The 27,994-nt window shown below is 33.9% G+C and overlaps 2 protein-coding genes across 4 annotated transcripts in view; one reads left to right on the top strand and one right to left on the bottom strand.

Moving 5' to 3' along the window:
- Window positions 1–3,463, top strand: part of LOC136989523 (protein turtle-like) — a 64,206-nt gene extending 60,743 nt beyond the window's left edge. For all 3 annotated transcript variants that reach the window (XM_067287724.1, XM_067287731.1, XM_067287739.1), the window contains exon 16: window positions 20–3,463. In XM_067287724.1, coding sequence (XP_067143825.1) covers window positions 20–1,883 — 1,864 coding nt within the window. In that variant the 3' untranslated portion in view covers window positions 1,884–3,463. The remainder of the gene's footprint in view (window positions 1–19) is intronic.
- Window positions 2,458–27,992, bottom strand: Prp18 (pre-mRNA processing factor 18). The gene is made up of 9 exons (XM_067287868.1): window positions 27,857–27,992; window positions 27,681–27,785; window positions 27,536–27,607; window positions 13,871–14,134; window positions 5,064–5,132; window positions 4,752–4,964; window positions 4,555–4,672; window positions 4,437–4,474; window positions 2,458–3,578 (listed from the first exon to the last, which is right to left on the bottom strand). The coding sequence occupies exons 1-9, from the start codon at window positions 27,917–27,919 to the stop codon at window positions 3,501–3,503; spliced, it is 1,020 nt and encodes a 339-aa protein (XP_067143969.1). The 5' UTR covers window positions 27,920–27,992; the 3' UTR covers window positions 2,458–3,500.
- Between the last annotated feature and the right edge of the window lie 2 nt (window positions 27,993–27,994).

The following is a 27,994-nucleotide window of genomic DNA, read 5'->3' on the forward strand; positions in this document are numbered from 1 at the left end:
TTTTTTTTTTATATTTTAGCACTTATTCTAGATTCAAAGAAAGTTGTGTGCCATGTGTGATTATAACTACACTTAGACGGATATTCAGTGGAATTTCCCACACTTTAAGATTTAATTTAGCGCAGAGAAGGTATTCAAATAGCATTCATCAAAGAAATGTAGAAAATGTGCAGGATTGGTCATGTGGATACGTGTCGAGGACATTACCCTCTTCTCTTCCAGGAAGACGTTTTCCCAAAACTGCCCACTATAGTTTAGAATTTGAATATTCCCAACCTCTCGGATGGATTAGTCGCACTGCCGAAGGGAAATTTGTCGTCGGAGGAAAAGATGACGGAAGGTTTGCTTGCATCACTCCGACAAATAATTTCATCCTGTCTAATCATCCCAGTAGTTATGAGAATAATTCACGTTATTGGGATAAATTTTCACCGCAGTTTTTTTCACAGCATTCTCCTCAGTTTCATAGTGGTAGTGTTCCTTTTTCTTCCGTTCATTCATCTAGAAGATATTTATTTAGAACAAGCAGTCCGGGACCACTCGCTGCCGGGCCATTTGTGCTAGAGGACTTGAGTTCAGTCAATCCCTCGTCAGCTGAAAGATCTTTTCCGAGCACAGTTTCCAGTCATTTTGCAAGTACCATTGCTCCTCATACTCCATCCTATGAACTTCCATCATTTCAAATGGTAAACAATCCTCACATACATCTTATGAGAGGGCAGTTTAAACCTATTCAAAAATATAAAGCACAAAGTGACATTAATTTCCCATTAATGAAAGCTATGCCACAAACACCACATCATCATCATCTTTTAAATGAACAAATTCATTTACATCCACAGACAGGAAGAAGTGTGCACAAAGATGAGAGAAGCATGGGTGATAAATGGCCAGATGTACCATTGGAAAATGTACACGCACCAAACATTTATTATCCACCACATAAACAAAATCAATCTAAAGAGCAAAAACCTCTAGCAACGAGTAGCCCTCCACAACCTGAAAGACGAATTGCGTATGTGCCGCCCACACAGGCGAAAGGAACCACAACACTGCAAGGAACTGGTCGAGAAACCAATAGAAATGTCAACAATTACCCAATGACTTACACACGAGAACGTTTATTGGGTGCCGTGGAAAGAGTCAGGAGAGGCGTCATTCATCGAAACGATCAACAATTTACATTACCAAAAATGGCATTACCCAAACCCATATCATCTGTACAGACTGGAATAAGATTGACGACTCATTCTCCGAGCAGAATTCAACCGGGTCACAACATAGAAAGACCGCATGCCGTGCCACGATGTAGAATTAGTGTCACAAGCAGTAGTTCTGGCCAAGGCAGTAGTGTTCAGGATAGTAAACCGACATCACTTTCACATTCTCATTCTCATCAAGATAGTTTGCAGGGAGAATTTGATATATCTGCCATGAATCACAGCAATTGCAGCAGTGGTTTTGCCAGTAGAAATGTTTCCAATATCAACACTTCACTTTCTCAAAGATATCCCACTGCGGTTCCTCATTTCGGTCATCCTTCGTCCGATTTCATTAGCACCACATTAGATTCTCCACATTCGGAACCCAGCATGTCTCATCATGGTGCCATGTTCGAGTTCAAACCCCACCAGATGGAAAAAGAACCAGGAAAATTACAAACATACAGACAGACACTTCCCAGTTTTCTCTCCCAGTCTGCAAGAAGCGACCGGGGTTTCAGCGACAGTGAAATCGATACAAATTTTTATCCACAGCCAAAAAGACTGAGCAAATATGACAACACCGAAGCCAGATGCGCCGCTCTAAAAGAAGAGTTCATGAAGTTTCGGCAAAGACAGAAGGAAAGAAGAAAATCCGAAGAGCAAGAAAGCTCCTGCTAATGAATGCATATTTATGTCACCTATATTTATTTTCATTCATTCCCAAAGGAAAAAAAACGCATTCTCACCAAAGCCACGAATTGTTTTAAAAAATACTTTATACGGAGAATTACAGTGAAAATTTGTTAGCATGGCTTGGAGATTCACAGGACGGTTTTCACTTAACTTCCACACTAAAATTCAAAAGGTGAGAATATCTATAAGTATGTAATGATAATCAAATTTATTTACAAGGAAACCAAAATTTACTCAAAAATTCTTCACTTGTAGCATCGAAGGTGGAAGTTACGAGTGAAACTTTTGAATTTTCGTCTCGCGGCCATAGTAAATTTTAAGTTTAAACTTTATTGTTAACCAATTGACTTTTGTACAGAATTTTTTCCACATCAAGCACTGCCCCCTTATACTTTATACACTATATTTACTCGATAAATTTTTCATGTTTTTTGTTATATTAACGAATCGTAACGTGTGGATGATCGTTGCACAATTTTTTTTTCTTTGTTTTGCAAAGAATATTAAATTTGTAAATACATCAAACATTTTATCAAAAAAGACACACAAAATATCAGTATTTGTTTTTTTACATTTTTATTTTTTAATGCGTGGTTTAACATGTCATATCCATAATGAAATATTTATTTGGGGTATCATCATTAAATGCCATAGGTATCATTAATTTATTAACATCTCTCTATTGAGAAGTTTTTAACATTTGTGTATTGTAAGTGCTCACTGCAATTTTATTTATTTTCTTCATTAGCATCCAGTGTAAACTGATCAGAAATGTATTCTGTAAATTTCAAAGCAATCGGATGTGAGCGAGAAGCTAAAAAAGACTTTTTAAATGCTTTCAAAGTTATAATTTGTTATTTGACTTCCAATATAATAACTTTCCAAAGTAAAACTTTGCGCTTTTGAGGATTCAAACTGCAACAAAGTCGATTTGTCCCCCGCGCGTTGATTCAAAACAAAATTTAGTTTCTAACGGGGATCAAAAGATCTCGTCTCCTATTAAGAAAGAAAAAAAAACCTACAAAATTGTGGAAATATAGTGATAATCATAACGTCTTCTGCGTTGTTTGTTATTTATTAAAAGAAAATCTGTCCACGGCATCACTAAATTTAGCTCGTTAAAATTACTGCTTTAACCTCCTGCCAGTTAGACGAACAATCCTATTCTAACCGAACGTTCAGTATTGTTTGTGATATAAAAAAAATAAATTTATATTGGAAGCAATAAAACAATCAATTAAATTATTTTAATCTCGAACAAAGTCGGAGAGAGTGTACGTAGTATTGTAAGAAACGATGCGTTTCCATTATATTGTTTGCGTGTTGCCCCAATCCGTTTTGTTTTTCCAATAGTTTCACGTCGTAATTTTGTACGGAGACGATTTTTGATAGATATTTACATATTCACGTTCGACTCGTTTGCATCATATCAGTTACGAAAATACCCAGTCACTAGTGTGTGCACTTTGTAAATGCAGCACTTGCCTAATGTTGTTGATTTTGTGATATTTTCTCAGATGACATTGTAATAACTGTTGGTTAAAATAAAATTCTTTTACACATCACGTCTCCCGTCTGTCCCCATATAAATGGCAATCTCGTCTAAGCATTATATTCTACTGATCTCGATGGGTCGGTGGGAAACAATCTCTGACATTGTGTCATCAGACGTTTCAGTGCCTAAAAATAAAGTAAAACATATAAATATATATTAATTCTAGAGAAATGAAAATTCAGAAATTAATTTATATTAACAATTAGCATCATGTTGTGATCATGGAATAAATGCCGACTTTGTTTTACATAACATTACGATTGATGAATTTCATATCATTAATGGTAAGTGATTGCCAGAAAAAACAATCACAATTAAGACTAGCATGGTAAAAACTTCGTAGACACGGATGACGAGTGATATTTTCTTATGTAACTTTCCACTACGATGATTCTCTGTTCTGTAGCATAACAGATTTCCATTTATCCCAATTCTTAAATTAATATTAGGTGGTGCCCAACGACTGGTAAAATCCTCAACTCCCAACTCGTGATGTCGCCAAATTTCTATTTCTCACAAGTCCTTTTATCAACCAGTAAAAACATGTTTATTGACCCAAAAACAAATTTCAAATAAGTTATATTTAAAAAGTCAAACAAAATACAGAACAATTTAGCATGTTTTCTGGTTAATTTATAATCTTTTTATTACACTGATAATAAGTATTAGGATCAGACTACCGTAAAAAACACGAACTCCGGATTCTGGGTGCAGCTTTACTATATTTCGTAGTGTAATTAATAAAACTAATATCATAAAAAAAGTCAACCAAAATCAAATTTTAAGTACATATTATTTTAAGTACATATAAGTACATATTATTTTCATCCGTGAGAAAGTAACGATTGTGCTATTTGGTTTCTTATTAAAAATATCTTGAATTTTAAGGATAAAATTAAAAGTATTCCAGATTTGTTTCTCTAATGATGTTAGAAACATTACACTAAATAATGTTACAGCTAGGCAAATACTGGAATACATACCTGAATGAATTTCCTTTGTGTTTCGTCGTTTAACACATCTGTAATGTGAATTAAAGAAATAACAACAGGACAAATTATAATTGAAAAATAATAAACCAAAAGGTTTTTCCAAGGATACGTGCGATGTTACGAGAGAAGATTTTCTCTCTGCCAGTACGGGCGTGAATGCCGACCATAGTGACGCCAATGGGCCAGGGCGCATTGCCAATGGCCATCTGCAGATAGGTGTCATTGGCCTAAAATGAGATTTATTGGCATATTAATGAAAATAAACATTTTGAACATTGTATTTGTCAGAATGTGGAGAACTCATACTTTGACGTAATCTCTATCCAGCATATACTTTGTTATGTGCACCAGATGTTCTAAAATATCTTCGTGAATAGTCTTGTTCTTCAACCTCTTGAATAAAGGCCCGATGTAAGACTGCGTTTGCGTGTAGGTGGCCGACGCCAGTTTTCCCTTCATGCACATTTTCTCACTTTCCGTTCTCGCATTCAGTTTCTGACCCCACAGTTGAAGGATGAACTGTCCACAAATTAAAAACATTTTTTTATTTTATTTCCATTATATCATCTTATAATCTATAATAATTACAATTTAATTCAAAAAAAAATAAAGCCATACCTTTAAAAAGGTAAGAATCACTTTAATATCATGGTTATCATTTCCTCTGCCAAAATTTTTGGCCATATCCTGTAAAATTAACACACTGTAAATATATTTTTATTGAACATCTTACATCTTAAATGATAATTTATTAAAGTTAAGTTGGTTGGAAGTTTTTTAACATATATTTCAGATACTAAATTTTCATTAAAAAATATAAGTAAAATTGCATGAATTGGTATTTTGGCCAGTGAAGGCTGTTAATCCACTAGTCGTAAGCCATCTAAGAAACGAGTAAGGTGACCAGACGTCCCGGATTGGGGTTGTTAGTTCCCATTGAACACTGTCCCGGAAAGTGTCCTGCATTTGGTCATGTAACATTTTAAACATGTTTGCAAGTTGTCAAGAGCACAAAGTTGTTTTCTTTTACTACTAGTAGCCTGGGATGCCCTCTAGTGGGCGTTCTAGCAGCAACAGTGTCATTCTGTGGTATAAATAATAAATTCCTATTGCAATAATAATACTGTATACTGAATTTATTAATTTAAATAATATCTAGGAGTGCCCCTGGTGGCCATTCTAGGCTTATCATGACAGATATACAAACAGTGCCATCAAGTTGTGAAAAAAAAACTTAATTTTTTTTTCTATAAAGAGTTATTTTTGTTAATTTATGCATTTATGTATTTAATAAATAATTTAGTAGAAAAATATATATAATAATAATAACTAATTCATTATATATGTATGTTGGAGGTCCACCCCATTTTTAGCTCCCACAATAGAGAAGTGTCCCACATTTCAACCTAACATGTCTGGTCACTTTAGTGTAGAGCTTAGTATAAACAACCTATTATGGTGTGCAGATTTGGCCTAAATATCAGAAAATTGTGGATTGTGGCCAAATAAACTGTACTACTAAAAGTGTTCCAAAATCTGGTAAAGTCCATAATCCAATTTATAGCAAATGCCTGGAGATTATTTTAAATAATTGAAATAAAATCCAACTTATTCCTTAAACTGCTTTTCCAGTTTGTTTCTTTCCATTCCTAGTGCTTTTGGCTAATTCATCATTGTGGTGGCATTTTTCAAAAATCATATTCAGAAAATATTAGTTCCGGCGAGAAAAGCTAGGAAAATAAGGTGTGGCATTTAACACAGAGTACACTTTTCTCGCACAAACTATTATTTTTAAGAGTGTGATTTTTGATGATTGCATAATATGAGGCCCTTTTAACTTGACTCTCCTGATATAATAATATATTTTCCATTTTAATATGGTAAACCAACAAGTAACCGAGCTTTATCGGGTGGAAACAAATCGTTTTATTTTGAAGATTTGCACGACGATTTTAATTAAAAGAAGAAAATCTCAGAAAATTGACAATATAGCAAATAGAGACACTATTACTGATCCAAACTCCACAGGTTTTAACTGTAAAATTGAAACTGTCATCAGGTAGAATGACAACATCAAAATACTTTAATAACAAATTTTATTCTTCTTTCAGAAAATCACACATCTAAGTCATCACCTAAATCAGAAAATAACAAAGAACAAGACTTGGTAGAAATATGAGATTTACAAAAACTAGCCACTTTTTTCAAGCAGAATCTGATGAATTAAAAATTCCCGTTGGAAACTGTCGCATTAAATATTACAAACAGGCTCTAAAATTCCAAGACTGAGGAGTAGCTTGCCATCCAGAATGTATAGATAAAATGCCTTTATTATGTGATTCTCTCTCTCATACTCCAAGTAATGAAGAAACAATGGGCATGATAACAGACTATACTCCACTTGTTCTACCAATGATTCCTACTTTGATAATACATTGCATTAAGGAAACAGAATTGAGAGGACTGAATGAAATATGTCTTTACAGAGTATCTGGTAATGAAGAGGCTATAATAGAACTAAAAGAGAAATTTATAAGAGAGCAAGCAGTACCTGATCTGTAAAAAATTAACATTCATGTCATATGCAGTACAGTTAAGGAATTCTTTAGAACTCTTCAAGAACCATTGATAATAAACTCTGCATGGTCAAACTTTGTTAATGCATCAATAGAAATGAAAGATAATGAAGACAATGACTGTCTTCATTATCTTTCATTTCTATTGATACTAACTTTACCAGATAATAGTATATAGAGTAGAGCATCGATTATCCGACCCCCGATTAACCGACTCATCGGTTAACCGACCGCGTTCTAGTTGTCAAATTCAAATGTCCGCTAGTGGTGTGGCGCTACAAAATTTGGTTATGTCTTGGCTACTTTAATATTATTTTTGTTAAATTTTTGCATGTTTTAGCTGGCAGCACTGGCTTGGCCATAAAATGGAGGCTAGTATTTAAACCAGGCCTAATACACTATACTAATAATGTATTTTTTCATACTTTTCGGTTATCCGACCAACCCGAGTCCCCAATTGAGTCGGATAATCGATGCTCTACTGTATCAAGCAGTGAGTCAGTTGCCAAGGCCAAACAGAGAAACATTGTCTTTCAGCAACTTTTTGAAGACGGAGAATAATGTAAGTCCGAAATGTAAGATGCCGATAAGCAACTGGCAAAAATTTTTGGTCCAATAATTATAGGATTTTCTACTCCAGATCTCTCAATAATGGATATGTTAACAAAAACTAAAAAGCAACATATGGTAATGGAAAAGTTGTTAACTATATCTGATTATTGGAACAGTTTTGTAAACTATCCTGATGAGAATATTTTCACAATGGTTGCTGAAAATCCAGAATATAGACTAGTCCATACTGGAAGTGTACTTGGCCCTCTGCCTGAATGTAATCTGGATTCTCTGTCAAAGAAGTCCCAAGAAGTGTTCAGAAAACCACCTCTTGGGATAAGGAATAACAACAGTGCCGAACATACTGCCAGAAGATGTCAATTTTTTACTTCTCCCAAGATAGAAAGAAAAGAAAAGAACTTATTTTATGAATAAAATGAAATATAAATTCACTAATTCACGAAATACAAATGTTGTATCTGCGAGGAATATGTTAATTCCTTTGTTTCATATTTATTCATATATTATCATATACATGACTTTCTAAATATGTATTAGCATGTTTTAAATTTCTACAATAGAACAAAACAAATTTATTTTGTGGAATATATTTATAATTATCACAAACCTTAAAAAATAATTTTAACAATAATTTATTATATTTACTTTCTTAATACATCTATCGATAATTTTGGTTTTGTATTTATTATCTGTACTAGCAAAGACAATGCTAGACAAATGTGGTGGTAAAAACGCCGTTCTTGTGCATTTTCTTCTTTAATATGAAAATAGTATGTAGCCTATGTTCATCCAGAAGGAGTAAGCTTTCCAATGGTGAAAAAACTTTTAAAATCAGTCCTCAAAATTTACTGAATCAATTTTTAAAATTTAGCAAACAAACAAACATTCTTGTTTATACATTAAATACAGTATATCTATATATTTTATACTACTCGTGTATAAGATGAGGTTTTTATTAATTTTTCACTGCTTCAAAAACCTAGGTCATCTTATATGCTTGAGTGAAGGATTCTTTGTATTTTTGCAATAAAATTTTGTGAACTGTGTATATTCATGCTGCCATTATAGTAGGGTGCTATTGAGGTCAAGGTGAATGTTGCTTTCAAAGAGATGGTCAGAAAATAGCTGGTCACTTAGCAGTAATTATACACACAGTTATTTCATATTTGTTAAATTGTTATTTTTAATGAATATTTGCACATTCTGAATCATTAAAAATATACTTTTTTCTGGTCATGCGCATTATAATCTTTTGGTTTTGCTACGTGGGTATCAGGTGCACGGAAAAGCATTCCTCAAGAGCTGATAGCAAAGTCATTCAGGAAATACTGCATTTCAAATTTATTAGACGGATCAGAGGAATCAGAGCGAGAAAAAAGAGAGTTGTAATGAACCTTCGGAGGATGAGTCCAAGTAGACAAAAGGTGATAGTGTCAAGAAAACATGGTTTTTTTGCCTTAATAAGTGCATTTGATAATATTTTATTTGCAGTTAAATGAAATAAAATTACAATTGTATTAATAAATTTAATTTTCTTTATTTTGATCTTTAAAGTCACACCTCATCTTATATGCAAGTAAATACAGTAGATAAATTTGCCATTCATTAATGGAGAGAAAGAAAACTAAAGACATTTTAAAAGATCCGAAGATGTTAAAGCTGTTTTTTTGGTAATCTTTATATTAATTGTTTACGAAATTAATACAATTTATAAATAAACAACATTAATACTATGATACGCTTCTTGTCTAGTCTTCTTAATGGCTTGTGAGCACTAAGATTAGGTAAAGCCAATCTTAGTGCTCACAAGCTATTAAAAAGACTAGACAAGAAGTGTATCATAGTATTCATTGGATATTAATAAAATGCCTATATTCCACCAAAGGGAAGAAGACAACCTAGATAATGAAAAACACATCACATCAAGAGAGGAAACCTTACAAAACAAAAGGTACCGGTGGAATGTAGACATTTGGTATTTAAAAACTTGTCTTAGAGAGGGTCTATCCCTTCCAACTTTAAATTTAAAAGTTAGCATTGTAAAGGATATGCAGAAACATGACATAGTGATTATTATTTTTTCTACAATGAAATCTGTTATTTGCCATAAAAAATACAAAGTTAAAATACTTACTAGACAAATCAAGAAACTAAGAAATGATTCAAACACTAACAGAAGGGAACCCCTAACAAAAAAATAATCAGGACTATTTTAACAAAAAGTATCAAAAACTAGTCAAAAAACTAAATTACCTAACTATTCAAGATAGAGATACCTGGCTGAATAGCACAATTGCCAACTTAAGTAATGTCCAAATACCGATTGATATAAGAAAAATGCTGCAATGGCTTGGGTTTTAACGGTCCAATATTGTTAATAGGAAAGATTGGACTGTTGGTTTAGAAAACATCATTTGTTTATCCCAGACAACACAGGAACAAAAAGTTAACTTGAGGGAAGAATTACAGTACGAATTGTCTACATATAAAGTTAATAGAAATAGGAGAAATAAAATAATCCAGTATAGGCACAAAATAGAGAATCTAAAAAGATTTTTAACTGATGATAAATTAATAATAGCCAAAGCAGATAAAATAAAACAAGTAATAATTGTGAATAATGAGCAAGATGCAAGCATCTACAAGCAATTGTTGGATCAAAATATGTATACTGAACTGCACAATAATCCAACTGACCTTCTTAACAAAAAATTAAAAAAGGCAATTGTTAAACCTGAAAAACAAAACATTTCATTCTAAATAGTGAAAACAGAACACCAAAGTTTTCTTACAGAGTTAAAACACAATGTTCCAGTCTTGTATAGACCTCTGATAGATATAAAAGATATATCCTTTTATAATTTAGAACTTATTTCAAAAGAAAAACTAAACATCCTTGATAAATCCCCTTACAGGATACAGAGCACAGACTGCTTTATACAAAAGCTAAAAACAGTACAGTTTGAGCCCACCTATAGGATTGCTTTACACAGTATGTATCCGTCCATTAAACGAAACAGGCTTTTAGAAACATTGAAAACCCAAAACTGTCAGCAATGGATTATACAAGGTGTATCAGAATGACATTTTAAAAATTTGGGGGATTGTGAAGATGAAATTTTGAATGTTTTGATATAAGGAACCCATAGCCAGAAATATGATATAAAGTTACTACAGCATTTTGCACTTTGTGGTCAGTATGCTGAATGAAACAGCAGAATACAATATTTATGACAAGTTTTATTGACAAAACAGTAGAGTACAATCAAACTGTACATTGAATCAGTGACTGCACTACTTTAGAGTAAATGTTCAATGTGACGACCACCATCTTCATTACATCACATGCAATGATGAACCATGTTTGTCTGACTCTCTGTAAGATGCCAAGCTCCCCCTCTGATGGTATTAAATGCTGTAAAGATGTGCTCTGTAAGCTCATGAACTGTTTCTACAGGTGTTGCTTACAGGGACTTCACATAATCCCAGAGGAAGAAGTCAAGAACAATAAGATGACATCAATGGATGGAAGGGTAGCTACCAAAGTTAAGGGTGGTCAAGCACTTCCTACCGCAGTAGAAACTTTATATCACATTTCCGGATATGGGTTCCTTATATCAAAACATTCAAAATTTCATCCTCTACAATCCCCAAATTTTTAAAATATCATTCTGATGCACCTTGTAAATATGATATCTCGTGTTGGAAAATAATTATTTTGTTAGCCAAAAAAGATTCTTTAGACAATGTAATGGTATCCCCATGGGCTCAATAATAGGCCCAATCCTTGCTGAATTAAGTATGTCCAATATTGATTATGACGTTGTTAATATCAGGGAAATAATAGAACTGTACCGTTAGGTCAACGATTGTTTTCTCATATACGATGACAACATTATACAGGCTGACCAAATCCTGGAACATGTAAATCAAATAGATACTGACATTAAATTTGATTTAGAACCTGAAAGCAACTGTCAGTTACCATTCTTAGACATTCTCGTTACAAGACTCAAAGACAAAACAATTTTTAAAAAATATAAAAAAAACCCTGTACTATTGACAGTGTCATACACTTTACATCTGAAGTACCCACTTATATAAAAAAGAATATCTTTTACATGTACTTGGATAAAATTATGCAACATACCACATATGATACCAATAAATCCAATGAAATCGAAGACATCATAAAAATGCACTTAATGAATGGTTATAGCAAGTGCATGATCAGTAACTGGATTAATAATAAAAATGTTAATACACACAAACAACCAATCGACAACACAGCTTATAAATTTTTTAAAATCCCTTACATTATGAATATTTTTGAAAGAATTAAAAGTAAATTAATCAATTATGGTATTATTTTGGTACCCGAACATCACAATAGCTTACATAAGAAAATAAACGTACCTAACAGTAAAGCTAACATATGGGACCAAAAAATGTCGTCGACAAATTTGAATGCGACTATACCACACCCAAATCTTATATTGGTGAAACTAGTAGGGAATTAAAGGTCTGTTTGAAAGAACATATCTCTGCCATAGTATACAATAATGTTAACTCGGCTGTAGCTGCCTACTTTAATAATGAAGGCTGTCAGATTGTAAAGGATTCTAATAACTACCTCTTAACCTTTTACCAGTGTGTAATCCCTCTTCGTCCAAACTCGTAACACAAATAGGTGTATACAAACGGCAATTCAAACGACAGTTCCAACAAAATTCGTATTACCTGAGAAAGAACTGACGTTTATGGTTTGAAAAGGTTTGTATACACCTATTTGTGTTAAGAGTTTGGACGAAGAGGGATTACACACTGGTAAAAGGTTAAGAGGTAGTTATTATTATTTTCTGGTGTTGAGATGGAGTTTAGTAGTAAAGGATACTGTCAAAATACTTAAAAAGGAACAAAATACTTATAAAAGATGGTATGAACACTTAGAAATAATAAAAAACAAAGAGAAAATCATGAATAACAATTCCATCCAAAAATTACACAAATTGTGGTACACATATTTGACCAGAGGAGGGCATGGGGTAGGGAAGAAGAGTGAAAATGGATAGAGGAGGAGGTGATGGTTATTCTGGAATATACTTCAAATCACCTTGTTATTGTATTCATGTTACTGTGAATCTGTTTATTATTTTGTTTTAACAATGTGTATTTTTACTACTTTACTGTTTTACCAGTACCTCAGTTTATTATTGTGTTATTGTATCAGCACTACCCTTTTTTTTGTAAAATTTTTTGTTTTATTGCATGTTTAATCTTTTAATGTTGAAAACATTAAAAGATTAAACATGCAATAAAACAAAAAATTTTGAATCAATTTTGAAACAAAAAAACATTGAATCAACATGTTAAATGTAAGTCTACAGCCTTTTTTCTTTCCTGTCAATTACAGTACTTTTAAAAATTGTTAACCTCCTATTAATTTTGTAGCAAAAAAGCTGATGAGGGACGCCATGCCCGAAATGCATTCTGAGAATAAAATAGTGTTTTTCTAAGTCTAATTTGATGTCCTGTGGGGGTGTAATAAGTCTAGCAGTAAAGTAAAGCCAATCTTAGTGCTCACAAGCGACTATTGTAATTGAGTTACATCCTAGTATTCAAGAATTTGCAGATAGTATTTGTTTATCTTTAATAAAAATTATATATGCCTGGTAAAGTTAATTCAATTAAGTTTTATATTCACATTCCATACTTACATAAAATAACAATGTCATTAGCTAAAATAAAATAAACCCTTCTAACCTTTTATCCGGTGTCGTTCTATTTTTAGAATCGTTCTATTTACAGAAACGCAAACGTTTTCGAACGATTCTAAAAATAGAACGACACCGGATAAAAGGTTAGAAGGGTTTATTTTATTATTACAAGTTCCGGTGCATAGAGAGATTATATATTGTCATTAGCTAAAACTTGTAATTATTGTGCACATTGATATAATGTCAAAAAATGCAAAATGATTTTAAAACATATTTAGCTTTAAAAAATCCTTTGTTCCAAACTACCAATCTAGTATTTGGAAATTTCCAGAAAAATAAATCAATTCCCCAAGTTTCCCTGATAACCCTATAATATTTTTCATATTTACTATTAATGTCTCTGGTGGAGTTACAGAATCCTGAAATACTAGAAAGAGTAAAAAATTTCAACTCCAAAAGCCAATTCACAGTGTTGTTTCTTGTGTGTTAAATAAAGACCAATTTGTTGCAAATTTAAATTTAAACAAATCTTAATTTACAAATCTGCTTTAATATTTACCTTTATTTCTTCCAAAGTAGTTCCAGCATCTTCAAATTTGACATCATTAACAGATTTTCCACTTTCTGTCTTTCCTTGTGATTTCAGAATTTCATCCAAATAAGCCTGATCAACTCTTTCCATTGCCTCTTGAAAGTCATTTCTAAATCCACGATCGACTTCAGGTTCCAAAATTTCTAAACGTCTTAATCGCTGAAATGCTTCCTGTTCAGTCTCGCCAAAGAAAAGTATTGGTTCTCCTCTTTCCTTTAATCTTCTAATCACCTTTATAATTTTAAACATATTTTAAAATTTTGTAATTTTGTACATAATAATTATAAAATTGAAAATTAAAGTTGATCATATGTGTTAAATGGAATAGATGCCAATATACATACATGGAATTTTTTTGTCTTGTTTCTTACCTTTTTGGGTCCAGGGGATCTCAAAACATGAAGATTTGTAAAAAAACTCAGGTCAAATTTGACATGATTCCCAAACTTTCCCTTGTTATATATACATAACAGCAAGGAAAGTAACAAGATGTTTGGTACTTCTAATTAGACATGACAACAGTTAAATCAGATTGACACAAGTTCTGCCAAATTAATTATTTGTTATAAATAATGTCCAGTACTAATAATGTTATGTGAATTTTAGACAAGGTTTAATTTATTCATTTTTGTTTTATTGAATGTGGTTGTTTATGAAATTCAAACCACCAAAATCATTTATAATAAATTTCTAACTTTTTCATATTACAGTAGAACGTTTATCCGAAAGCCGATCAACCGAAATGTCGGTTAACCAAAAGCATTCCAGTCGGACTGTGTCGTGCTGAATCGAACATTTTTGATACTAGATTAACTTCCAAAATATAATTTTTTGTTTTTATATTTTTCAATATATTTATTTTGTTTGTACAAAATAAACAAATAATTTTTAACGATACAATAGCCACGATTATTTTTTTTTAAATTTACGTTAAGCTTAACATCGACGAAAATTCAGTGCATAGCGACATGGAACAGAGAAAAATTTCAACATGGGATAGGTTAATATATTTTTTCATACATAATCAGTTAACTGAAAAATAAGTTATCCGAACAACCCCAGTCTCCAATTGATTCGGATAAATGACGCTCTACTGTATTTACAATAAACATTCTTTGAAAAAAGACCAGTTCTGTCTTTAAATTATTAAAATCTATTAGAATTAACTCTTTGTGTTGCATAATAGATTTCTAAATTCTTTAATAGTATATTAATTAAGTACTTTTAAACATTACAATTTGTAAGAAATTGAATATGTTGTTACTATCTAAAAGATTAGTAAGTGGTCTGTTTACTCAATCTAAATATATTGGTCCTAAAACATTTACCTTAGTTAAAAAATATAGTTTCAATTTTTGAAATGAATGTGATTGATTAGACATCTCCAAAACAACCAAATGAAATCCAGAATAGGTCATTCAATGAAACACTAGCAAAAAAACCTCACAGGACTGTAATGGGCAAAGGACTTACTACTGGATTTGTAGATAATAACAATGATAAATTCTAAATGACTTTTCAAAAAATGATCAACTGGCCATGCAATGGCTCATTTGGCAGACTCAACAGTTCTGGAGTAAATGAGCATTTTTCTCTTGAATACCATCTATGGAAATGTTACTTTGTAATACGTACAGTATATTGATGTCATGTTTCGTGATAGATCTCATTTCTCTACCTTTGGATGGCAATAATGAATCAAAGACAGCTGCTCCCACTCAATAAGTAAGTTATATATTAATTACAAATACAAAGGCATATATTATAATATTAATCTATTAACACACAGCTATCAGCTATGTAAAATACTATATAAATTTAAGGGTAAATTTGTGGAAATGAGCAAAAACTTCTGTAATGCTACTCACACTTTTAATTCATCTCTCAGCAGATTCGTTGCAGTTATGTAGCATTTACAGGGATACTATAGATTGCACCTTATGGAATTTCGGGACTTTGAGTATATATTTGAGCTCAGGGACCGAGATGAGTTCAACGATACCCTACTTTTAGACCATAGGTGAAAAATAAGAAAGTTATCATACTTTTTTGGCAATCGCACGATGATCAGGAGTTGCATCGCTCTCTCCGCTAAACCTGTCACATATTTAACAGGCAGTCCAGCAAGTCGGCCATATATACCTTCAACAGAGGCAGATGTTGATCCACGAGCACACTGATCGTCTGCAGTTAGAGTTAAGTCCTTTTTGCACACCCTCGCGCTCCTTGACCTCAAGGCCGAAGGCCCCTCAGTCGCCGACATGCTCATTATAGCTTGCGGTCAGCTAGTACTACACACTGCTATCGCGACTTGTCCAACAAACCTAATCTATCCCTCCGAAAGATGACCGTCACCGCTAGGTGGCAGAAAAATCTGAAATGGTGCGGAATGCACTGTGAAAGGCAAGAAATTGTAAATATTATAACTTTCTTATTTTTCATCTCCGGTCCAAAGGTAGGGTATCATTGAACTCAGCTCAGTCCCGAGCTCAAATATATACTCAAAGTCCCGAAATTCCATAGATTGCAATCTATAGTACAGCTGCATTTAACTATTAGTTAATACCTGTTTTGTTGCTTGAAATTGTAAGCGATATTAACCAACCTCATTTGATGGCAGTCGGCATATATTTAGAATTTTAAAATGTTTTCACATTTAAAACCATTTGACGACAACATTTCTATCAAATAACAGTTCTCGTATACAAAATGATTGCAAAAAATATGTTATTTGTTATTGCTTAAAATCATTTTCTGTCATTAGCATCAAGGCAATTTACCATTAACCAAGTGATTTGAAACGACATTTTGGTAATTATGCAGATTAAGGGAATATGAATTTTTTGAATTATGTTATATTAAAAGAACGTATATTTAATAGTCATTTGGAAAATGCATAACATTTTTCCAGGCGACCTGTATATAAAGTGCTATAAACAAAAATTTATAGGACTAACTGATTGTGCCCCGTTCGAAACGCCATTGCTTAAGCTTGCCGTTGTCATGGAGGTGCAAGGTGGATGGCGGATGCACACGAAGCGTATCATGTGACCCAATTTCAGCTTCACTCGGTCACGTGACTAGGTCTCCGACGTGTTTCTGGCCAGCTTTTCTTCTCACGGAAGAATCCGGTCTTTTTGCTAATCACGTCATAGGACAAACAACGTCTTATTATTAACATATGACTTTGAACAGCTCGTGGACTACAGTTTGACAACTTTGCCTAGTTACGCTTACGTAACATCGTAACGTTCTATATCCAAATCCCAGTTAATATTTGACATCGATGATTTATTTTCGATGTTAACTCCATAAAAACAGAACAATCTAATAATAAATAATCGAAATACTTTAAAATTCAGATTAAATGCTATATAACTATAAATTTAATATCTAAATTTACAAACATTTTATATAACTAATCTCTCTAATTTTAAAATCTAAAGTTATATGACAATAATTAGCATTGGTCGCACATTTTACATGCAGTAACTTATATAGTATTGTTAAATAACTTTACATTTTAAAATTAGAGATAAAAACATGCATGTTTGTAAATTTAGATAATACATTTATAACTATAAGCATTTAATCTGAATTTTAAAATAATTTGGTTATAATGTTAAATTAATGAGAAATATAAAACAAAAAGCCACAGTAGATTGTGCATTCATTAGAATAAAGAAAAGTTTGTTTCTGCCGTTTTGTCGGACACGAGCTGTTCGGCTATTGCACTCCGTACATAAAAAAATTAACAAGTCTACTATATATTGAAACGGAATTTTTGAATTATGACATAAATTCATCATTATGAATTAATGACAAATAATATCATTATAAATTAATGACAAATTAATGGCAAATGACATAAATTCATCATTCTGACTGAGTCATTAATAATTAATGTTTTTAATACATAAAAATTTTAAAATATTTTCCTTTGTTTGATTCCTTAAAAAATTTTTACTTATTTCTTTAGGAAAGAAATTAAAAATCTGTATAACAGTTACAGCTTAAATATTTAAGAATAGAATACAAATACAACATTAAGTAAAGCAAAACATTTATTATGTTACATAGTTCAATATACAATAATCTAAAATAACAAAAAATACTCAGGATAGAAAAAATATAAAAAGGAAATCATTTGAACATCTGGAAATTACGAAAACAAAATAATGAGTTTCCTTTTCAAAAGGATAGCCCTGAAAAGGGCTGTTTGTAAATACTTGCTCGCAACTTCCACGGAACTAATAGTCCGGTAGATAAAGCTTCGCAGCGGCAAGCAATAGATGGTGGAAACGCTCATTTAAGTTGGTATATTTGTATTTAAAAAGATGTTCCGCTAAATATCCTATCATATGGTCTTCTCATCGACCGCTGACGAGAACGTTCGACCGGACCGTGCACCACAATCTTTCAGTTGTGTTGGTATGGGCGCCTGTCTGGGGATCAAGGAAGTTATATGTGTGGTTGACTGTCAGATGGCAAAAGCCTTCATTTTGGAGGCAATCGTAGGCCCTCCAACAGTCATTGATAACCGTTGTCCCCGGAAGCACCCATTCCTTCAACACATTGAGTAATGTCTTCCTGTCTTGAGATTTCACAGGGACAAGGAAGGCATGTTTAGACTCCCACTCAATACCTCCAGAAATCCACTGGCCTGGAATTACTCTTCCTCTGTTGTATTTCCGCTTTCCAAATTTCACTTCGTCAATTTCCACCTCTCGGTCTTCTCCCCCAATTTTCTCTGACGTTGTAATCATATCGTGGATATAAACTTCTCTAAGGAAAGAGGCCCAATCCACAACTGTGTGCGAGGAAACACCAAGTGTTTGCTGTAGTATATTTTGTTGTGGAAGCAGTAAGATTACAAGGTGATGAAAAAGTCTCCATAGGGTAAGGAGTGAAAGACGCATACCTTCAAGAAATGTCCCATACCAAATTGATTTCGACCAATTGCAACTTGCCACACGTTGCTTTCCTCGCCGGACTAGTTTGCCGCAACAAAATTGTCCACTTTCTCCCTCAAGTAAAGAGTTGCCACACCGACCGCAATTGGTTTTGTCCCGCCAAATGTCGTGGCATAACAATTCCTCTTTGATCCGGGTGTCCGAGAAGTCCATAACCTCGTGGAAATGCAATTCACATCCTGAGCAGATAGAAAAACTTGGAGTGGCCATTTCAGAATGAAATTGATGTTCTAAGAAGTACACTTTTCCAGTGATCACAAGCATCTAACCCCTGAGAGAGCTTAGTTTATATATTAGGAATTAGTTCTAAATTATGCCACTACAGCAAACGGCACTAATGTCAATTAGGATCATATTTTGTTGTAGTTTTCCAATTGTTTTCGTTTAAACTGTAAAAAAAAAGTATTTAAACTCTTTTTTATAATTATTTTTATTTCATTTCACAAAAGTATTGATAATTGATAATAATGCTACACTACAAAGCCTACACTAATGTCATGTAGGCCTAACGGTCGACGGAGACAAAACAATTTTGTCTTTCGCTTGAGCTGTTCGGTTTTACTGGAGGGGGATAGCATAGCAGGACATAACACACCAGAATCTTTTCTGAGAAGAACTTAAATTCAAGCTCCCGCCATTAGCGCCGCACACAGTCGTGGATTGGGCCTCTTTCCTTAGAGAAGTTTATATCCACGATATGATTACGCCAGAGAAAATTGGGGGAGAAGACCGAGAGGTGGAAATTGACGAAGTGAAATTTGGAAAGCGGAAATACAACAGAGTAAGAGTAATTCCAGGCCAGTGGATTTCTGGAGGTATTGAGTGGGAGTCTAAACATGCCTTCCTTGTCCCTGTGAAATCTCAAGACAGGAAGACATTACTCAATGTGTTGAAGAAATGGGTGCTTCCGGGGACAACGGTTATCAATGACTGTTGGAGGGCCTACGATTGCCTCCAAAATGAAGGCTTTTGCCATCTGACAGTCAACCACACATATAACTTCCTTGATCCCCAGACAGGCGCCCATACCAACACAACTGAAAGATTGTGGTGCACGGTCCGGTCGAACGTTCTCGTCAGCGGTCGATGAGAAGACCATATGATAGGATATTTAGCGGAACATCTTTTTAAATACAAATATACCAACTTAAATGAGCGTTTCCACCATCTATTGCTTGCCGCTGCGAAGCTTTATCCATCGGACTATTAGTTCCGTGGAAGTTGCGAGCAAGTATTTACAAACAGCCCTTTTCAGGGCTATCCTTTTGAAAAGGAAACTCATTATTTTGTTTTCGTAATTTCCAGATGTTCAAATGATTTCCTTTTTATATTTTTTCTATCCTGAGTATTTTTTGTTATTTTAGATTATTGTATATTGAACTATGTAACATAATAAATGTTTTGCTTTACTTAATGTTGTATTTGTATTCTATTCTTAAATATTTAAGCTGTAACTGTTATACAGATTTTTAATTTCTTTCCTAAAGAAATAAGTAAAAATTTTTTAAGGAATCAAACAAAGGAAAATATTTTAAAATTTTTATGTATTAAAAACATTAATTATTAATGACTCAGTCAGAATGATGAATTTATGTCATTTGCCATTAATTTGTCATTAATTTATAATGATATTATTTGTCATTAATTCATAATGATGAATTTATGTCATAATTCAAAAATTCCGTTTCAATATATAGTAGACTTGTTAATTTTTTTATGTACGGAGTGCAATAGCTGAACAGCTCGTGTCCGACAAAACGGCAGAAACAAACTTTTCTTTATTCTAATGAATGCACAATCTACTGTGGCTTTTTGTTTTATATTTCTCATTAATTTAACATTATAACCAAATTATTTTAAAATTCAGATTAAATGCTTATAGTTATAAATGTATTATCTAAATTTACAAACATGCATGTTTTTATCTCTAATTTTAAAATGTAAAGTTATTTAACAATAATATATAATCAGAATTGTATAAATAAGAATCTAAGCATTAGAGTTAGTGAAAATTGGATGAAAATATTATGATTGTATGGTTATTCGTTATAATTGCATGTTACTCAAAATTGGTTAATGTACTTTCAAGATGTTTTACTATGTATAAAACTTCGAATGTATTTCTACCGATAATTCTTTTTAATAATTTATGTTAAAATTCAAAATGTAATATTGCTGCATGCCGATATATATGCAAATTAGTTAACCGGATAGAAGAGTCAGGATAGCAGTTTATAAAATGTGTCTGAAAGAACTCTAACACTTAATGTAATTTTATACTGTGTTTTATGCTACACACTATAGGCAAGCTAGTTATTGATATAAAATTAAATTATTGAAACAGACATTACAAACTGTTTAAATTATTTATTATTTTTTTTGGAAAACTTTAATGTTGTGAGAGGGTGCTTTTTCCGCGCGTTTTTTGGTGATGTTCCTGGGGGCGTGGACGCCATCTTGGCTGTGGAACGGATTCAAGAGGAGTCCGGGCAGTATTATCGCAGTGTTTTGGATTGTTGTAAGTAATAAAGTTGGTTTAATAGTGCAATTATTGTGTGTGCTTGTCTACAGTCCATTTTCGTCGTAAACATTTGGTCCGTTGAGGCGGATGGCAACGGATTGTAATGGAGTGCAACGGATACTGTAATGGACGTGTAGCATATTCTGCTGGATTGGAAACTTTGGAAACTTTCTCCTTCGAGTATTGGTACTCCCCTTTTCTGGATTAACTCCGCAGAGATAGGATTTAATACGCTTGAGCAAGTGAGTTGACCTTTTATTATTACCCGGTGTTATGGAGGGTCTTAAGTGTGCGTTGACCAAAAAGAAAGTCCTTAAGTCCAACACTACCAAGCTTAGGGAAAGGATAAGTGCTGGTGTTGAGGTCGCAGACGATACCCAAATAGAACTGTTCCAAACTAAAATTAAGAAACTTAGGGTTGAATTACATGACGTATTTCACGAGGTCTTTTCGCAATGTAACGATAAGGAAATTGAAATGTATATAGAGGAACAGCAATCTATTGAAGAGACTATTGACGAACTTTGGTTAACGGTAGAACGGAAGAACTCTAAGCAACGAGTTAATTCCACAAGTGATGCCGATAGTTTAAAATCACAGGTACCGGATGTAAGACTCCCGAAATTGTCTCTTCCGACCTTTAGTGGAAATGTTGAGGACTGGTTATCGTTCCATGACCTGTTTAAGGCTAGTGTGGACAATAATTCTAATCTGTCGAATTGTCAGAAATTACAATATTTAAAATCATCTTGTAGAGGTTATGCTTTGAAAATTATACAGTCACTTCCGATATTGGATTCTAACTATGAAACTGCAATGGAGCTCTTACGCGAGCGGTTTTCTAATAAACGTGAGCTGGTAAATGCTTTGATCAAGAAATTAATAACCATTCCGAGTATCACTGATTCATCTGTCTATATTGCAAGCTGTGGATATTACAAATGCGTCCGATCGTTGAGTGTGCTCGACCAGGATATTACCGGGTTTTTTGAAGTGCTAATAGTTTATTTAATTTAGGAAAAATTTGATAAAAATACTAGGAGTTGGTGGGAACGTACCTTAAAGAAGGATGAGCTGGGCACGCTAGAGACCTTGCTTACCTTCTTGAAGGATCATGCGAGAACCCTTCAAGTTATTAAGTTGCCACCTAAGGAACAGAGAAGTGGTTCATATCCCAAAATGACATCATTGGTACCTGGTAGTAATACTTGCTTTCTTTGTAAGAATGAGCACTCCTTATCTAAATGTTCAAGGTTCACACAGATGAGCACTCAGAAGAGGATAGATGTAGTTAAAAGGAATAGACTATGCTTTAATTGCCTTACTGCTCGACACCAAGCTAAAACCTGCATGAGCTTAAGTAGATGCCGAATATGTGGTAAATTACATCATACCATGTTACATATCAGTAGAGACTCTGAAGTGTCTTCAACTCTGAATTCTGGGAAGGCATTTAGTCCACCCTTGACTGATGTTCCTCCCTCCCAATCGACGCCATATGATTTATCGAGTCCAACTACCACTACTTGTGCTGGACTTTTTGATCCTTCGAGTACTATCGGAGTAGGTCTTAAAGGAACTAAACAGGTCTTACTTTGTACTGCTCTAGTCAAGGTAAGCGACTCATCTGGAAATTTCGTAACTTGTCGAGCTTTACTGGATAGCGGTTCTGAGGCATCCTTTGTAACAGAAGACTGTATCAATAGACTGTGTTTGACGAAAAACAGTGCTAATGTTCGGATTTCTTGCTTGGGATCTTTTCATGCTGTGACTTCTGGTGAAATAGAGTTGACCTTTACCCCCCATTTTAGTTCAGACTTGAAATTTAGTACAAAAGCATTCGTGATTAAAAAAATAACGTCGGATGTTCCTAATGTACCTCTCCCTCCACATCTTCTGAACAATTTTAATGACCTAGTTCTGGCCGACCCATTCTTTTTTGAAACAAGACCAGTTGACATTCTATTGGGTGTTAATGTTTTCTTTACAATGCTAAAGGGAGATATAATACGGAGAAAGGAGACACTGCCGTTTGCTGTTTGCACCAAACTCGGCTGGATTATTGCGGGAACTGCCTTTCTCCATACCATCAATCAACCTATATTCTCTGTGAATAATATTCAATTGACCACTAAGGAGTTAGTTGAGAAATTTTGGGCACTGGACTCTGTCCCAGAGGCAAGGCGAATGTCTAAGTTGGACCAAGAATGTGAAGATCATTTTCGAGATACTCATTACCGGGATAAGAGTGGACGTTATGTTGTGAGACTTCCCTTTAAACAGAACCCCTCGTGTTTGGGCTATACTAAGGAGTTGGTGTTACAACGATTTAAGGCTTTAGAGTATAAGCTCAGTCGAACACCAGAAACATATGAGTTGTATAAGGAGTTCATGCAAGAATACATAGAGCTAGGCCATATGGAATTAGTTGATCAGTCAGGATCAAGCGGTATTTCCTATTATATTCCGCATCATCCAGTTATGAAGGAATCTAGCACAACAACGAAGTTATGTGTGGTCTTTAATGCATTGACGAAATCTTCTTCAGGCATGTCATTGAATGACATTTTAATGGTTGGTCCTAGGATTCAACAAGAGTTATTCCCAATTTTGATGAGGTTTAGAACCTTTCCCATCGTCATTACTGCTGATATAATGAAAATGTTTAGACAAATATTGATTAACGAAAAGGATAGAGATTTTCAGAGAGTATTTTGGAGAAATGATGCTAGTGATCCAATTCATGAATATAGACTTGTTACAGTTACCTACGGCACAACACCCGCACCCTTTCTGGCTACAAGGACGCTTCATCAACTTGCGGATGATGAGGGAGACAATTTTCCCCTTGCCTCTAAGGCTATTATAAGAGATTTTTATGTAGATGATCTGTTATCAGGTGCACAAAGCACCGAGGAGTGTCAGTTGCTGGTCGACCAATTAACGGCCCTGATGACTAAAGGAGGATTTGTGTTACGCAAGTGGACTTCAAATGACCCATCGGTACTAGAGAAGATACCTAAGGAATTAAGAGACTCTTCTGAGTCTGTAAAGCTTCAAGAGGATAATGGAATCAAGATCTTAGGAAACAACTGGATTCCTCAGGAGGATTGTTTCAGATTTTTTATTCCATATTCAGATGAGCAAGCAGGTTATACTAAAAGAGAAATCCTTTCGGATTTAGCAAAAATCTTTGATCCCTTGGGCTGGCTTGCTCCATGTGTTGTATATGCAAAGATTCTGATTCAAGAGTTGTGGAAGTGTCAACTTTCATGGGATGAGCCCGGAAGAAGTGTAGTTCGTAATGTTATACATAAGTGTGTTACCTGTGTAAGAACCAGGGGAAGAACTGCCTCTCAGTTAATGGGTGATTTACCAGCCCCTAGAGTGCAACCCAGTCAGCCCTTCACTATTACTGGATTAGATTATGCTGGTCCTTATTTGTTTAAGTTACGAGGTGGAAGGGGTGTTCGATCTTCAAAGTGCTATGTTGCTATATTTGTATGTTTTTCCACAAAGGCTGTACACCTTGAATTGGTGTACAGCCTTTGTGGTATCTACACCAACGTTTTCAGCTGTGCTGAAGAGATTTATTGTGCGTCGAGGAAAACCAGTTAAAATGGTGAGTGACTGTGCTTCCAACTTTAAAAGGGCGGGTAAAGAACTGAAAGAAGTTTATAAAAATGTGTCACTTATCGACAAGAGTAGTGAATTGGCTCATTTCATCGCTAGTGAAGGTATAACCTGGATTTTTAATCCACCAGCCGCCCCACATTTTGGAGGAATTTGGGAATCTGCCGTAAAATCAATGAAGTTCCATTTGAAGAGAGTTATAGGATCTACATTGTTAACGTACGAAGAGTTTGTAACGTTGTTAACTCAGGTGGAAGCATGCTTAAACTCTCGTCCCCTTTGTCCAATGTCAAGCGATCCCAATGACTTGCAGGTATTAACACCTGGTCATTTTTTAATAGGTGCACCCTTGATTGCTATTCCAGAATCTGATTTGAGTGATATAGCTCTCCCTAGACTGAAACGTTGGACTCTAGTACAACAAACAGTTTCACATTTCTGGAAACGGTGGAATGCAGAGTATTTGACAACTCTCCAACAACGTCGTAAATGGTATCGTTCCTCACCAAATTTGGAAATTGGTGACCTTGTGTTACTAAAAAATGAACAACTTCCTCCAAACCAATGGAAAATTGGCCGTGTTATACAGACCCATCCTGGTAGTGATGGTCGCGTACGAGTTGTTACTGTATTCACGTCGACTGGAAAGCTAATAAGACCAGTTACAAAATTGTGCCCACTACCCAGTAATAATTAAGTAATATTTACGATTCGAATGATTGTCGGTTTGCTCCAGCTACAGGTAATTGATACCTTGCAGGTGTCAAGGCCGGGGGTAATGTTTAAATTATTTTTTATTTTTTTTGGAAAACTTTAATGTTGTGAGAGGGTGCTTTTTCCGCGCGTTTTTTGGTGATGTTCCTGGGGGCGTGGACGCCATCTTGGCTGTGGAACGGATTCAAGAGGAGTCCGGGCAGTATTATCGCAGTGTTTTGGATTGTTGTAAGTAATAAAGTTGGTTTAATAGTGCAATTATTGTGTGTGCTTGTCTACAGTCTATTTTCATCGTAAACACAAACATTATAACTTGTTATATTTAAATGCTGTGTTATTACGCATGCCTCATGTCAAACCAACCCTTATTTCATTCGCTCCGCGGAATTGGAAATTGCTCATTAGATCTTTCATCTATACGTTAATACTTAAGGTTTTGAGGTACGTTCTTTTTGCTTGTGCATAACTCGTGTTAACTTCTGTGTTAGGAACAACAAAATTGTAGATGCATTGATGTATCATAAATGCAGTTTTAATGTATGTATAAAGTTGTTCACTATTATTTACAACAGTCAGGTTCCTTTAAAGGAACCTGACTGTGTTGTCATGACAGATATATGGGAGCTGTATCTATAAATACCACAATAATCATTATGCAATCTCTATTGTCACCTGTCAACCCATTACATGCTGTTCATGGGTGTGTGATTTAATTTGAGGTATGTTTTACTGGTTATGAAATAATTTGTATGTTTAGCTCACGTTTAAATGTGTAGTGTTTCTTATGTTACTTTATACCTGTTTTTATGTTTAGTTAGCTGAGGAGGGGCGAAACGCATCTGTAAATGGTGTACTAACTGAATAAAAGATGGAAAACTAGCCAAGTGTTGAATGAAAGTCACTTCATTGTGCCAGTATACTATAATAATATATAAGTTACTGCATGTAAAATGCATGACCAATGCTAATTATTGTCATATAACTTTAGATTTTAAAATTAGAGAGATTAGTTATATAAAATGTTTGTAAATTTAGATATTAAATTTATAGTTATATAGCATTTAATCTGAATTTTAAAGTATTTCGATTATTTATTATTACATTGTTGTTTTTACGGAGTTAACATTGAAAAATAAATCATCAATGTCAAATATTAACTAGGATTTGGATATAGAACGTTACGATGTTACGTAAGCGTAACTAGGCAAAGATGTCAAACTGTAGTCCGCGAGCTGTTCAGTCACGTGTTAATAATAAGACGTCGTTTGTTCTATGACGTGATTACTGCAAAAAGAAAAGCTGGCCGGAAACGCATCAGAGACCTAGTCACGTGACTGAGTGACATTGAAATTGGGTCATGTGACACGCTTCACGTGCATCCGCCATCCAGCGTGCACCTCCATGACAACAGCAAGCTTAAGCAATGGCATCTCGAACGGGGCACAATTGGTTAGTCCTATAAATTTTTGTTTATAGCACTTTATATACAGGTCGCCTGGAAAAATGTTATGCATTTTCCAAATGACTATTAAATATACGTTCTTTTAATATAACATAATTCAAAAAATTCATATTCCCTTAATCTGCATAATTACCATTACCATAATTATTACCAACAAAATTATTAGAATAGGTTAGAACGTGCATCCCCACTGTTTCCTTGCTGGAATCAGAGACGAGCCGCCATCTTGGAACCATAGGTAACATTAACCCATTTGTACTACAGCGTTATAGGGTAATTGGAGAATTTGATCTTGTAAATATAAATAATAATAAAACATTTATAATCACCTCTTTCCTTGGTAGTTTTATTTCTTCCTGATTATCTTTCTGTGTCTTTAGAGTATTTGTATTCCTACAACTCTGCAATTAAATAATTATTTTTCAAATTTTGTATGATTCAATTAACTTAAAGCATATAATAAATAAAATATACTTCATAATCATCATCATCTTTATGTTTTTCTCTATGTTTAGCCCAATAATCTTCTTCCAAAGCATTGAGTAAATCTCCTCTCTTGAAATATTTCTTTGCTGGTTGCTACCAAAAAACATACAAAAATTAAAGTTTTTCTAGAATATATTACAGCCATAACTTAATAAAAAGCTTACTAATAACTTCTTTTCTTCTAAAAGTTTCCTTTTCTTTTCAATTTCAGCCTTTAACACGTCCATTTCCTGCTAAATGTAAGACGCAGTACAAAACAACTTACTTGTTAGAGAGTCGCCATATTGTTAAAATGCCAAATT

The sequence above is a fragment of the Centruroides vittatus genome, unplaced genomic scaffold (assembly GCF_030686945.1).
Source record: "Centruroides vittatus isolate TY-2023 unplaced genomic scaffold, ASM3068694v2 contig_13, whole genome shotgun sequence".
Lineage (NCBI taxonomy): Eukaryota > Metazoa > Arthropoda > Arachnida > Scorpiones > Buthidae > Centruroides > Centruroides vittatus.

Coding starts and splice junctions, on each gene's coding strand:
- Prp18 (XM_067287868.1), bottom strand. CDS start 27,919: ATGGACGTGTTAAAGGCTGAAATTGAAAAGAAAAGGAAACTTTTAGAA. Junction 4,673..4,751: donor TGGATAGAGATTACGTCAAA/GTATGAGTTCTC, acceptor ATCTCATTTTAG/GCCAATGACACCTATCTGCA. Junction 4,475..4,554: donor CTTCTCTCGTAACATCGCAC/GTATCCTTGGAA, acceptor TTCACATTACAG/ATGTGTTAAACGACGAAACA.